Here is a 14,905-nt window from a genome sequence, read left to right on the forward strand (position 1 = left end):
TCTTTGTCTGTACACATCTGGTAGTACACCTGTCAGAACACATCTGGTAGTACATCTTTGTCAGTACACATCTGGTAGTACACCTCTGTCAGTACAACTCTGGTAGTACACCTCTGTCAGTACACATCTGGTAGTACACCTCGGGTAGTACACCTCTGACAGTACACATCTGGTACTACCAGATGTGTACGTACAGAGGTGTACTACACAGATGTGTACTGACTGAGGTGTACTACCAGCTGTGTTCTGACAGAGGGGTACTACCAGATGTGAACTGACAGAGGTGTAAGATGTGTACTGACAAAATTAGATGTGTACTACCATGTTCTGACAGAGGTTTACTACCAGATGTGTCCTGACAGATGTGTACTACCTGATGTGTACTGACAGATTTGTACTACCAGATGTATACTACCAAAGGTATACTGACATAGGTGTACTACCAGATGGGTACTGACAGAGGTGTGATAAACGATGTGTACCACCAGATGTGTTCTGACGGGTGTACTACCAGATCAGATGTGTACTGACTGAGGTGTACTACCAGGGGTGTACTGACATATGTGTACGACCAGATGTGTACTGCCAGATATGTACTGACAGAGGTGTCCTACTAGATGTGTACTAGCAGATGTGTACTACCGGATGTGTTCTGACAGAGTGTACTACCAGAGGGGTACTGACAGAGGTGAACTACCAGATGTGTAGCGACAGATGTTTACTACCAGAGGTGTACAACTAGATGTGTACTATCAGATGTGTACTACCTGAGATGTGTACTACTAGATGTGTATTACCAGATGTGTTCTTACAGAGGTGTACTACCAGGGGTGTACTGACATATGTGAACTACCAGATGTGTAATGTGTACTACCTGAGATGTGTACTACTAGATGTGTACCACCAGAGGTGTACTAGCAGATGTGTTCTGACAGGTGTAATACAAGATGTGTACTAATAGATGTGTACCACCAGATGAGTACTGACATATGTGTACTTCCAGGTGTGTACTGACACAGATGTGTGCTGACAGATGTGTACGAACAGGTGTGTACTGACATATTTGTACCACCAGATGTGTTCTGACGGGTGTACTACCAGATCAGATGTGTACTGACATAGGTGTACTACCAGAGTTGTACTGAGAGAGGTGTACTACCACATGTGTTCTGACAGAGGTGGACTACCAGAGTGAAACAAACAGAGGTGTACTACTACAAGATGTGTACCACCAGAGGTGTACTGACAAAGATGTAATACCAGATGTGTACTATTAGATGTGTACTACCTGATGTGTACTGACAGAGATGTACTACCAGAGGTATACTGACAAAGATGTACTACCATATGTGTACTACCAGGTGTGTACTGACAGATGTATACTACCAGGTGTGTACTGACAGAGGAGTACTACCAGAGTTGTACTGGCAGAGGTGTACTACTAGATGTGTATTACCAGATGTGTTCTGACATATGTGTACTACCAGATTTGTTCTGACAGAGGTTTACTACCAGATGTGTGCTGACAGATGAGTACTACCAGGAGTGTACTGACATATCTGTACTACCAGATGTATACTACCAAAGGTATTCTGACAGAGGTGTGCTACTAGATGTGTACCACCAGATGTGTAATGACAGAGGTGTACTGACAGAGGAGTACTACCAGGCGTGTACTGACATATGTGAACTACCAGATGTGTAGATGTGTACTACCTGATGTGTACTGACAGACGTGTAGTGACAGATGTGTACTACCAGATGTGTAGTACACCTCTGTCAGAACACATCTGGTAGAACACATCTGGTAGTACACCTCTGTCAGTACACATCTGGTGGTACACATCTAGTAGTACACCTCTGTCAGTACACATCAGGTAGTACACATCTAGTAGTACACCTCTGGTAGTACACCTCTGTCAGAACACATCTGGTAGTACACCTCTGTCAGTATACCTTTGGTAGTACACATCTGGTAGTACACCTCTGTCACAACACATCTGGTAGTACACCTCTGTCAGAACACATCTGGTAGTACACATCTGGTAGTACACCTCTGTCAGTACACATCTGGTAGTACAATTCTGGTAGTACACATCTAGTAGTACACATCTAGTAGTACACCTCTGTCAGAACACATCTGGTAGTACACCTCTGTCAGAACACATCTGGTAGTACACATCTGGTAGTACACCTCTGTCAGTACACATCTGGTGGTACACATCTTGTAGTACACCTCTGTCAGTACACATCTGGTGGTACACATCTGTCAGTACACACCTGGTAGTACACATCTGTCAGTACACATCGTTGGTTGATTTACCAGCATTACTCTAATTATGTCATCACACTAAACTTGTAGATAGAGTTGGAAATGACTACACCATTATATCAAATGTTGGTCATTGTGACCTATATTTTTAGCCCAACATCATCTGATGGTGGGCTATTCAAATCACCCGCCGTCGGTTGTCCGACATCCGTCCTTAAACAATTCTTGTTATCGGTATTTTTCAAGAAGTACCAGAGGGATCTTTCTCAAATGTTATATGTAGGTTCCCCTTGGTCCTTAGCTGTGCAGTACAACTTTTGAGACTGATCGAATAAACAACATGGCCGACAGGCAGCCATCTTGGATTTTGATAGTGAAGGTTTGTTATCACTATTTCTCCGGAAGTACCAGAGGGATCTTTCTCAAATGTTATATGTAGGTTTCCATTGGTCCCTAGCTGTGCTGGGTAGCTTTTGAGACTGATCAGATAAACCATGGCTGACAGGTAGCCCTCTTGGATTTTGATAGTGAAGGTTTGTTATCGCTAACTCGGGAAGTACCAGAAGGATCTTTCTCAAATTTTATATGTAGGTTCCCCTTGTTCCCTTGTTGTGCAGCAGTGCCTGAAATGGACGGTCGCCTGCTCGCCAATGGCAGTTAAAGTCTTGCTCAAGAGAGACCAAAAGTTGTCAAAAGTGAGGTAGTCACTGGCCCAACAAAAATAGTTTGGGCGGCTGTCGAAAAATTAATGAATAAAAGAAAATATAGTCCCTTCCACATTAACTGGGGGCAGTACATTTTTCAGGTGTCATTACTTCGATTTGAATCGAACTGTCCAGGATTTATAATTTCTATATAAATACTGCCAGGTTGTCTTCTTTGAGGTGCGGTTTTGTGTGAGTGGATCATATCAGGTTTTAACTAGGGTTTAAGAATTAAAAATATGTTTTATTCTGATTTACATATTACAAACATTGTCATGTTATATATATGTAATTTAAATGTGCTGAAGCATTGTGTTAAATGTTGTGGAAATATTTCTTCCCAAAATTATTTGGGCATGAGGGATATTTCTCAAATTTGATATGTTGGTTCCCCTTGATCCCTCATTGTGCATGTTATATTTTGAGACTGATCATAAAAACAAAATGGCTAAAGGAAGAACTAAACAGATCTTTCTCATATTGCAGTGATTAATTCTATTTCCTTCACATTAGTACTGTACTAGTAAATATGTGAAATGATAAACTCACTTTGAAGGTTGGCTTTCATACACATCAGTATTAAGTTTAGATCAAAAGTTACCTCAAGGTGCATTAACTGTTAACATGACTCGATCAAACAAATAAGAGGAAAGAAGAAAAAAAGATTGAACTGACAAAGAACTAATGAAGATGGTACAATGGTGGGCGCCAAGATCCCTCTGGGATCTCTTGTTAGCTTTACTTTGGTTTTTGCTTTCAGCTAAATTTTGGTTAGACTTTACCTTCAGGTCAATTTCCATTGAAGCAGGAGCAGGGACAATTGTATTAATGTCTTTATCTGAATCCAAAGCTGAATTTACCATAGAAAATTATGATTACCTGATATGTCACCTGCTACAATAAAAATGGAGGCTGTAGTTATCAGTATTCATTTTAGGCTCATTGTTACAATGGAGAGACACTTCTAGCACAAGACAAGTGTGGAGAAGCAATAAGAGGACTTCAGGAGGGAGTGAAATGTAAGTGTTCAGTCACAAATTCAGGAAGGAGTGAAATGTAAGTGTTCAGTCACAAATTCAGGAAGGAGTGAAATGTAAGTGTTCAGTCACAAATTCAGGAAGGAGTGAAATGTAAGTGTTCAGTCACAAATTCAGGAAGGAGTGAAATGTAAGTGTTCAGTCACAAATTCAGGAAGGAGTGAAATGTAAGTGTTCAGTCACAAATTCAGGAAGGAGTGAAATGTAAGTGTTCAGTCACAAATTCAGGAAGGAGTGAAATGTAAGTGTTCAGTCACAAATTCAGGAAGGAGTGAAATGTAAGTGTTCAGTCACAAATTCAGGAAGGAGTGAAATGGAAGGGTCCAGTCATAAAATCAGGAGGGAGTGAAGTAACAACTTGAGGTGAGGGTGAAATATGTGGCTAGTTACAAGACCAGAAGACAGTAAAATGAAAATATCTTAGCACTTATGTGGAAGAGAAATGTAGGTATTAAGTGCAGAATTTAAATTTTGTGATTCAAGATGACTGCTATGCCCTCTGGTTGGCTAAGACAGAACAGTTTTAAAGTTCCAAGTCCAAGTTTAATGTGTCAAGTCCCAATTCCATTTAAGTGTCATGTCCGAATTTAATGTGTATGTCCTAGTTTAATGTAAGTGTCATGTCCCAGTTAAATATCAATGAAAACTTTAAAAAGGTCAAAAGATATGGATACTGTGAGGTTAAACTAGGAAGGAAGTAAAAGGTTGTGTCACCAGTACCTTGATCTATCCTAAACTTACCTCATTTTGTAAATGTACCATATGTACTATTATTTGTTAGGACAAGCCTTGATTTTGTAAATGTACCATGTGTACTATTATTTGTTGGGACAAGCCTTGATTTTGTAAATGTATCATGTGTACGATCATTGTGTGTCACTAGTTAAATAAAAGCTGAATGTCACATGTTTTTGTTTACAGTGTATGAACGAGCAGAAAAACAGTGTAAAGAGTATACATCGGCTAAAGGATTAGGAACATTTGCCCGACCAGCCAATCATTTATTCTTTCGAAAAGCAGAACCTGTGCTGAAACGAATATTAGAAAAATGTGACAGAGAAAATGGATTGATGTGAGTTGCTCCAAATCAGCATTTACAATAGACTAGATTTAGGATCCCCGTCCCTCTGCCTAAAAATGTAATGAGGCATTGGTTTTTTTCTACGGTATCGCTATTGCATAATCAAATAATTTCTGACTAATAACCCATACTTTGCAGGAGTTTCTTCAGATATTTTTGGAAATTATGAAATTTCATTTTTTTTTCATTTTTTTTTTCAATTGAACAAAATGAAACAATATTCATTTTATTTAGTGCAACAATGGTTTATTAGCTCACCTGGCCCAAAGGGCCAAGTGAGCTTATGGCAAGGTGCGTTGTCCGTCGTCCGTCCGTCGCCAACTTTTTACTTTAAACAACTTCTTCTCAGTAACCAAAAGGGCTAGGGTAATGATATTTGGCCAGAAGCATGGTGGGATAGAGTGCTACCAAGTTTGTTCAAATAAATGAACTTCAACCATTTTCAAGGACACAGGGGTCAAATATGTAAAATCCTTTAAACGACTTCTTCTGAATAACCAAGAGGCCTAGTGTGATGATAGTTAGCCAGTACCATGCGGAAATGAAGGGCTACCAAGTTGGTCAAATAAATGACCTTGACTTATATTCAAGGTCACTGGGGTCAAATGTGTTTTAAACCTTTAAACGACTTCTTTTGAATAACCAAGAGGCCTAGTGTGATGATAGTTGGCCAGTACCATGCTGAAATGAAGGGCTACCAAATTGTTCAAATAAATGACCTTGATTTATTTTCAAGGTCACGGGGGTCAAATATGTAAAAACCTTTAAACGACTTCTTCTGAATAACCGAGAGGCCTAGGGTGATGATATTTGGCTCGTAACATGCTGGGATGAAGGGCTACTAAGTTTGTTCAAATAAATGACCTTGATTTATATCCAAGGTCACTGGAGTCAAATATCTTTAAAACCTTTAAACGACTTCTTTTGAATAACCAAGAGGCCTAGGGTGATGATATTTGGCCAGTAACATGCTAGGATGAAGGGCTACCAAGTTTGTTCAAATGAATGACCTTTGCCCATTTTTTTCTGAATTACTTTAAACTTTAAGTCAAGACGCTTATATTTTGCCTGTGGCTTTATTTTAGTCCTCTTTTAAGGTTGCAATTGTGAGATTAATACCAGGTGAGCGATGCAGGCCCATTGGGCCTCTTGTTAGAAATATAACACATAAAAAATAATAACAATGTCAATATTGATGAACAAAACACAAAAAAAACCATTAATTTTCTAATAATAGTACTAAAACAAACAAAAATGCCAATTAAATGAATCAATAAAATTCTGAGTGCCAATGCAACACGTTTAGGAAAGAAAATATAGGTGACAAGAAATAAATATCTTGCGGACTTACTTATTATACAAAAAATTATAAAGATACAGAAAACTAAACAAAAAAAGAGAGACAACTCTTACATTTGTACCCAATAATAATTCTTAATCCCAAAAAGTCATATATACAATTTACAACATACAATATAGCACTTTTTATATGCAAATATAATACAGTAGGCATTACCAACCATTAAAAATACTTCAAATGTAATATCCAATATAAAACAAATTTCACATTGTGTATGAATAATAATAATAATTGCTATGTTGTGATATAAAAAATCAAACTATATACAACAATAATCAACTTTTACATTCTGAACAAAACAATAATAAACTTTCACATTATGTACAGATAACAACATATATTGTGGTTTAACAAATATCACACTATACAACAATAATAATTTTTTACATTATGTACAAATAACAACATATGATTTTGTAATTTAAAAATATCACATTGTAAAAATAACATTGTTGTAATATAAAAAAAAATGGGCATATACATGTAATAACAAATATAGAATATAATCGAGACTATTATGATCTTACTTGTATGTATTAAATACTTACCAGGCCAAAATGTCTTTCCTGTTGGGTATTGCACAACTGTAGCCTAGTACCGCATTCCTTACAACCTTTCTGGTCGAGGTATTCAGATAACACTGTGAGTTCAACCACTCGTCTACCCTGCGACCAGGTTAAAAAGTTATTGGCGTATTTGTGATCACTTGTACTGGAGGGACCCTCATCGGACGTCGGTGTCGGCTCATCAGTAAAATTGTCAGTAGTAGGGGCCTCAGTTGTCAGCATCTCTTCAATGTGTGAACGAGTGTCACTTTGTTTCGTCGCATAGTCGTGGTCTAGCAGTTGATATTGGACATCGTTGTTGTTATCACTGTCAGTTAATGCGTTCAGTTTACATTTAAAACGGCCAATTTTACGTCGGCTTGCATGTCGGCCATCACTGCCACAACGTTGTTTACATCGTTACGACAGCTTTTTTTGCCCACACTTTCAAGATTGGAGATTTTCAACGCAAGGGACACAACTCTGTAGTTGAAACGTTATTCAAACGAAATCTATTCAAGGGAAGATAACAACATTGTCGAAATGGTAATCTGGGGCAGGTGACCTAACACTGAAAAACGACAGTGGAATTCTTTAGTGTTTTGCTCTGGCTGGGACGGGGATCCTTAAGTGAGAAAACAATTGCATCAGACTTTTAGAAACTAGTCAGGGTCAGCGATGTTAACATTTGTTTTTAGTTTTACGAAAGTGGGCTCCATTACTAAGAAAATGAAAAAAAACAATACCTAACATTGAGGATTGAAATGCATGTTCGTAACAATTATGATGGTATGAAACAATGCTTACAACATATTTTCAAAGATGTTTTACTGCACAATACATTCATTTTAATCCTTAGGTTTATGCTGTGTTTCTTTTATAACATTTAAAAAACTGACAAAAACATAATGTTAAAATAATTTTGGCTATTCCAGCAAACCCTAAAAAGAGATAATACAGAGATGTTGTATAACCAAATAATTGGTGCAGTATTTGTAATTCTCACTTATGATTGAAAGTTGCTCAGCAGTGAAATTCTAGGGCAAGGTTGGGTTTGTGAAAAATTCTGTTGTTTTTATCAGAAATGAATTAATGTTCATGAACTTTGAACTAAAAAATGTAAATTTGTTAATTTGACAGCTACCATCAGAAGGTTCCGTTTGACGAACCAGTGCTGGAGTTGAAGGCCACCTACGGTCTGGTGGCCCCAGAGGTGTTTGCTTTTCCTACTATCAACCCTCTCTGGACAAAGGATGTCTATGACAAAATGAACGCAAAAATGGCACCAAGACCTGATGATGTAAGATTGGGTAGTATTTGTCATATGTATTTGCAAAAATAAATTTTCATCCTACATATGTAATATAATTGACCCTTTTGCTACAAGAAATCATTAATTTTAGCAAAATGCCTAATCCTGTATGTTGCTGCCAGAAGATAATATGAGTTGTATACTGTCAGCAGAAACTGTTTAATTGTCCAAACATGTCTTTACTGGCATCATCCATAGGGTTTTCATATCACACACATGACACGCATATAAATCCTTGGGAAGGTTTGCATTAAACGGACATTACTATTTGTATCACCATATTCATTCATTGGAGAGGTTATTGCAGATATTACTATTTAGCAGGAACAGTCAGGGAGGCACTTTTTGGTTCACCTGTGAGCAACGTGAGCTAATGCTGAGGCTCGGAGTCTGCCATCAGTTGTCTGTACTTAAACTTAACGTATGCTCATTAATACCTGATAGCTTTGAACAGCTTAATACATTTTGACTTACTTTGGTCTTGAGCATTGTTTGGCCAAAGGGTTTTATTTTTTACCCGGGTAGAAGGGTGGGGCCTATAAAGGAAATTAATGTAAATATTCAAAATCTTTAAAAAAATCTCGCTCAATGAAGGCATTTTACCTTAATTTGTTTAGGAGCATTATTGGGCAAATGGGACTTGAGTGTTGATGAAATGGAGTGTGTGCTTAATCCACACGCCCTACCCCCTAGAAACAAACGATTTATAAAGAAAGGGTTTGCAGTATTATAATTAATGAGCATATTTTCCAATTGATTGCTTCTATATCCATGTGAGTAATAGATTTCAATAACACATGTGTAATTCAGAACAAAGACAAGAGTAAGAAGCCCGAGGACCTCCCCCCGGTAAAGGAGAAGGAAACACCCATGTCAGAGAAGGACCCTGGCAACTTCAGCGGTTGTGTAGTGTCATAAGCCTGTGTGTTTAGACCTTTGTTACCTTGTCTACAGCATGTAGACGGAACATTCTCTGTAGTATGTAGGCTAGACAGGAACCACGGACAAGTGCTGGTATATCAAGGAATGGAGAGAGCTAAGCCTGGTCTCTAACAACAGAGATGTGGTGTATTTTATGATCTGCCTAATGATTGATGATCATTAACTTACTTAGATTTTTGACATATTACATATTTACCAGGGCGGACAGATAGAGCTAGGATATGTTTTCATACACCTTGGCAGATTGACTGAGTTTTCATTTATTTGTGTGAACAGAAAATGGAAGTATTTGTTTTCATACCGTTAGACTGAAATGATGCTTGTTACACTGTTAGATTACCAGGCTGTTTTAAGTCTGTTGAGAACGCTCCTACTTCACACAAGTTGAACTCTTTATTGTGTGACCTTTTCTAGATAACAGAAGAATCACAGTTTGCAATATTCAAATTTAATTGTTTTTCACTAAAACATCTTCATGGATTTCCCTTTATATTGATATATTGATAGCTTTTATAATTGGAAAATAGACCTTTGTTCTTAACCTGTTTTACTTTATGAAGATACTATTGAGTAGATGGATTGTATATGTATGATATTCATGATTCTTATGTATAATAGTCCTTGTATTTATTGAAGAATTCATACTATAAAGTGTTAAAATGAAACAGATATACTCTATATATGAAATGTAATGTGCATTTTTATCTATATTTATGCACGATACTAGAAACAAGGTTTATTTACCATTGCATAATTGGCATTTATTAGAGTAACATTTAGCTATTGAGAACTATTGCCACAAACATAAATGTAATAACAATGACACTACCTTATATAACCCTGTTTTACTGTGTTGATCCTGTTAAATAGAATATATTGTGTCGCGTATCAAAGTGCAGCCTGTCAGGCTCATTGCAAAGACATGACATACACAGGATATTTGTGTCATTGTTAAACACATGTACAGTGTAGATCTAATTTCATTGTCTTTCATCTATTGTATATATCCTGATATTTAAACATTTCTTCCAAAATAGAATTATATGAATTATTAACCAAAAGAGTGAAAAAACTTTCTACACAAAATATTGTAATAAGCCATATATTATGTGTGATTGTCCAAGGATATTCTAAGAATTTATAATGTAAGACCTGTACATTGAAATAAGGAGATGTTGATAGAATGGCTTGTTGCTTCCTAATTTTATGAATATTTGGTGTGTAAATATGTAACAGATCAAAGACAAAGTGGTTTTAACTTATGAACAATCTTAACATGTACACTGTAGTAAAGTTTGTATTTATATAAACACAAATCCCATTTACACGCCTAATCTTTCAATTGTGTATATATTAAAACAAAATTCAAATTCAAGAAGCTTGTTTAATGACATAGCAAACTGATAATTTACAGTAAGACGATATTATATTCCATCGTTATATGGTTGTAAATATTGTTTTTGTACAGTTCATCTGACTTGTAATAGGTGTAAGTGAAGTGTATTATATATAATAATACATAACCCATTAATTATTAAAGTTTCAATGAAGCTTATGAAGAATGTTCAAGGTACAGTAACACCTGCTCTCAAGTCTTGTAAACCTCCTTTAAATCAGATACATGTACATACTGTTAAAATAGTCTGATGTCTTTGTTAGTGAAATAAATATTTAATAAACAATAGGTGTAAAAGATGATTTCAGAGCCTTGAGGAGCACACATTCATTTTTTATTTGTTATATATACTTAGTACTGTTTTGGTGTAGTAAGGAACAAACGTATGGTATTTCTATGCTATGATGTACTGATGTACATACCGGTAGTGCTGTTCTGGAGAGGAAAGGAGCAATCCTTTAGTTCTATGCTATGATGTACTGATGTACATACCGGTAGTGCTGTTCTGGAGAGGAAAGGAGCAATCCTTTAGTTCTATGCTATGATGTACTGATGTACATACCGGTAGTGCTGTTCTGGAGAGGAAAGGAGCAATCCTTTAGTTCTATGCTATGATGTACTGATGTACATACCGGTAGTGCTGTTCTGGAGAGGAAAGGAGCAATCCTTTAGTTCTATGTTATGATTTATTCGGGATTCATAAAGAGCAAACCTGTATTTCTTTCTTATATGTATAGTGCTTCTCCTGAGTGGTAAGGAGAAAACCTTTATTTCTTTGTTATGAACATACTTCTACATAGTCAAGCCTTGTTGTTAAAATCATACCACCACAAATTATCCTATAATGTACCTTACTAGTATATTGGAGGACCAATTACCCTTTCTCTATGTCCTGCAGATCCAGTCACTATAGCTGGGATCAAAGGTGGCTGTATTAACAGGCCCCACACTGAATGTTTTATTTTCCATTCTTATTAGCCAATGTGCATGCTAAAAGTTACAGCCTGGACAAGACTTAAAATTGGAAATTATCACTTTTTTTTTACCTCTGATCTAGAATTGCACTGCACAACTTCTGTGGGTGAAACAGATACACTTCATGTTTCATCTTCATATTTCATCAAGATATCTAGGACGGTTGCTTTGATCTTTGAACTTCAGATTCAGGTCAAAGCGACATAATTACAGTGAATTGCAATCTTCCTTGGATGATGTAGGTATCGTTTAAGTTTCATCAACATGTTATAGTTTTAAAATTAAGACAGGAAACTATTTTAGAAGGACCAGTGCTAAACATTTTGAAATAATAGTATCTTCAAATTTTATCCATTGAAGTGTTGCTATTAAAAGATTAGGAGTTTTATGATTTTACAGGGGGAAGACTTTGATAGGGTGTATAGAACCAGTTTAAAACCTTACAAATATTTCCACTTATTAGTGCACACACTAATCAGAACATGCCCTTACATGGTCCATGTTATGTACATTGACCCTATAACATGGTGAAAGTCTAAGAAATATCCATTGCAATGAAAATGAGAACAGTTTTTGGATTTTCATTCATGTTCAAAACTGAACAAAAAAACTAGTAACTATAAGAAAAGTGTTTGCTTTAGTATAAACATATTTCTTCACTTCTTTCAACATTTCATGATTAAATGCTATTGGATCTTTGATTAACGGAATCATCAATAAATAAATACATAAAGAACCTTATATCTGTGTTATCTTTATAAATTGGCATGGTTCATCCCAGTTAATGGATATTTGTTTAGTGGTTTAGGCCCACTTGTTGGTTTATCCTGTTTATTGGAGATGAATGTGTTGTTCGTTGTGGCGGCCCACTTGTTGGTTTATCCTGTTTTTTGGAGATGAATGAGTTTGTTGTGGAGGCCCACTTGTTGGTTTATCCTGTTTATTGGAGAGGAATGTGTTGTTTGTTGTCGCGGCCAACTTGTTGGTTTATCCTGTTTATTGGAGATGAATGTGTTGTTTGTTGTGGCGGCCCATTTGTTGGTTTATCCTGTTTATTGGAGAGGAATGTGTTGTTTGTTGTGGCGGCCAACTTGTTGGTTTATCCTGTTTATTGGAGATGAATGTGTTGTTTGTTGTGGCGGCCCACTTGTTGGTTTATCCTGTTTATTGGAGATGAATGTGTTGTTTGTTGTGGAGGCCCACTTGTTGGTTTATCCTGTTTATTGGAGATGAATGTGTGGTTTGTTGTGGAGACCCACTTGTTGGTTTATCCTGTTTATTTGAAAGGAATGTGTTGTTTGTTGTGGAGGCCTACTTGTTGGTTTATCCTGTTTATTGGAGATGAATGTGTTGTTTGTTGTAGTGCCCCACTTGTTGGTTTATCCTGTTTATTGGAGATGAATGTGTTGTTTGTTGCGGAGGCCCATTTGTTGGTTTATCCTGTTTATTTGAGATGAATGTGTTGTTTGTTGCGGAGGCCCACTTGTTGGTTTATCCTGTTTATTGGAGATGAATTAATTGTTTGTTGTGGAGGCCCACTTGTTGGTTTATTGGAGATGAATGTGTTGTTTGTTGTGGCGGCCAACTTGTTCGATGTTAAGTGTCAGTGTTGTGTCTATTTCGGAGACCCTCTTGCATATGACCTGTTTATTTGGGGAGGAAGTTGTGTGTTTATTTTGGGGTTTCACTTGTACATATGTACGATGGTCAGAATAAAAGTAAAAGCTGTAAAGACAATAAAACTATAATAAACCTGGTGCGCCAAATGAGAAGGTTTTCCGAAAGGGTCGGCGTCTTCACTTTTCGATGAAAATAAACCAAGTTGATTTAGGTCAGACTAGGCGTTCCGAAAGGGTTGCCGTCTTCACTTTCTTCTCTTCGATGAAATCCGCCAAGTTAATGTAGGTCGGACAAACCGTGGTCAAATTAAGCTGAAAACTTTTCATCAGTTTGTTATTTTCCTTTGTTAAAAAAAAAATGCTGCTTATGCTGAAAAAAAATCATGCGCTTGTATCATATATGTTATCAAAATTGTGTCACCTGTTGCGGCTTAAGTTCACCTGATTAATGAAGTTTGTGAAATTATCAATTTCCCTGACCTGGTTTTGATGGCGGCCATGTTTGATACTATGAGAACAATGCTACAACTGCTGTGAATAACCACCTGTGAGAATGCATATGTGTTACTTCAACATAACTAACTGTATGCATGCCTTTTCACCCTAGCTGTATAGAACTGGTATAACGAAGTATCCAGTCCTCATCTGAGTTTGTTAGTAACTTTCAAACTGTAAATCACTGACTGAATAGTAGCCTTCCTCTAGGCTAACACACGATGGCAGAGATTTCCTCAAACCATCAGACAAAGCATTTTATCCAAATCCTCTCACTCTTGAGCGGCCAATTATAAGCAAATTCTGACCCATATGCCGAAAGAACCACAGCCTGCGGCAACTGGTGCCACATATCTGTATGGCAATGTCAACAGCAGGTTTTGACCACCTGTCCTACTCCTCAACAACAATGATTTTCAGTTTTTGTAACAGATCAAACCATAACAAATTCTACAACTCCATCTATGTAGACAACAATAGATTTGTGAGATTGTCAACATGCTCGACACATGAAATCACCCTAGGCAGCCCTTTCTCCTTTATAGGGAGCCCAACTCCACCCTCAACGAGTACATGACGAGTTCCAGTACAAAAACAAACTCGCAGATCACTCAGTACTATGATTGTCAATTCCAAAGTATCAAGAACAAAGTTCGAGATGCACAAGAACTTGCTGACAACGCAGACCCACAGTGATCCTCGGTACTGAGACATGATTAAACAGGGACATCTTCTCCTCAGAGGTGCTCCATGGAATCTGCAATGTCACCAGGAAAGAGTGAGGGGACTCCCATGGTGGTGTTGATTAGTGTGTACACAAATCTCAACAAACAAGGAACTGGAGCTGGCGGGTGTGAAACCTCAGATTGACAGATCCTAGTCCATTATCATTTCAGTCTTCGAAAGATATCTTAACATGATCGCTCATAATTTTGCACGCTTGGCTGCGGATGAGCTTAACCGCTTTAGACATGGACATCAGAAATGCGAATTTTGGTTTGGAGAGGACTACAACCTGCCGGACATTGACTTGCCATAACTATTTGTCATCTCCCACCAACATCCAACAATAAACATGTGTAGTGTCTACCTTAGTACCCCAATCAGTGTGGGGTGGATCAGATGGATCACCAACCCGAGGTACAAAGATTATTGACTTCTATTTTA

At 37.2% G+C, this 14,905-nt stretch overlaps 1 protein-coding gene across 1 annotated transcript in view; it reads left to right on the top strand.

Moving 5' to 3' along the window:
- Nucleotides 1-12,365, top strand: part of LOC110450326 (BRO1 domain-containing protein BROX-like) — a 28,159-nt gene extending 15,794 nt beyond the window's left edge. The window contains exons 8-11 of the mRNA XM_021497798.1: nucleotides 3,914-3,995; nucleotides 4,935-5,085; nucleotides 8,140-8,299; nucleotides 9,122-12,365. Of these exons, the coding sequence (XP_021353473.1) occupies nucleotides 3,914-3,995; nucleotides 4,935-5,085; nucleotides 8,140-8,299; nucleotides 9,122-9,229 (501 nt within the window). The 3' untranslated portion in view covers nucleotides 9,230-12,365. The remainder of the gene's footprint in view (nucleotides 1-3,913; nucleotides 3,996-4,934; nucleotides 5,086-8,139; nucleotides 8,300-9,121) is intronic.
- The last annotated feature ends 2,540 nt before the right edge of the window (nucleotides 12,366-14,905 follow it).

This window comes from Mizuhopecten yessoensis, unplaced genomic scaffold (genome assembly GCF_002113885.1).
Source record: "Mizuhopecten yessoensis strain PY_sf001 unplaced genomic scaffold, ASM211388v2 scaffold5181, whole genome shotgun sequence".
Classification (NCBI taxonomy): Eukaryota; Metazoa; Mollusca; class Bivalvia; order Pectinida; family Pectinidae; genus Mizuhopecten; species Mizuhopecten yessoensis.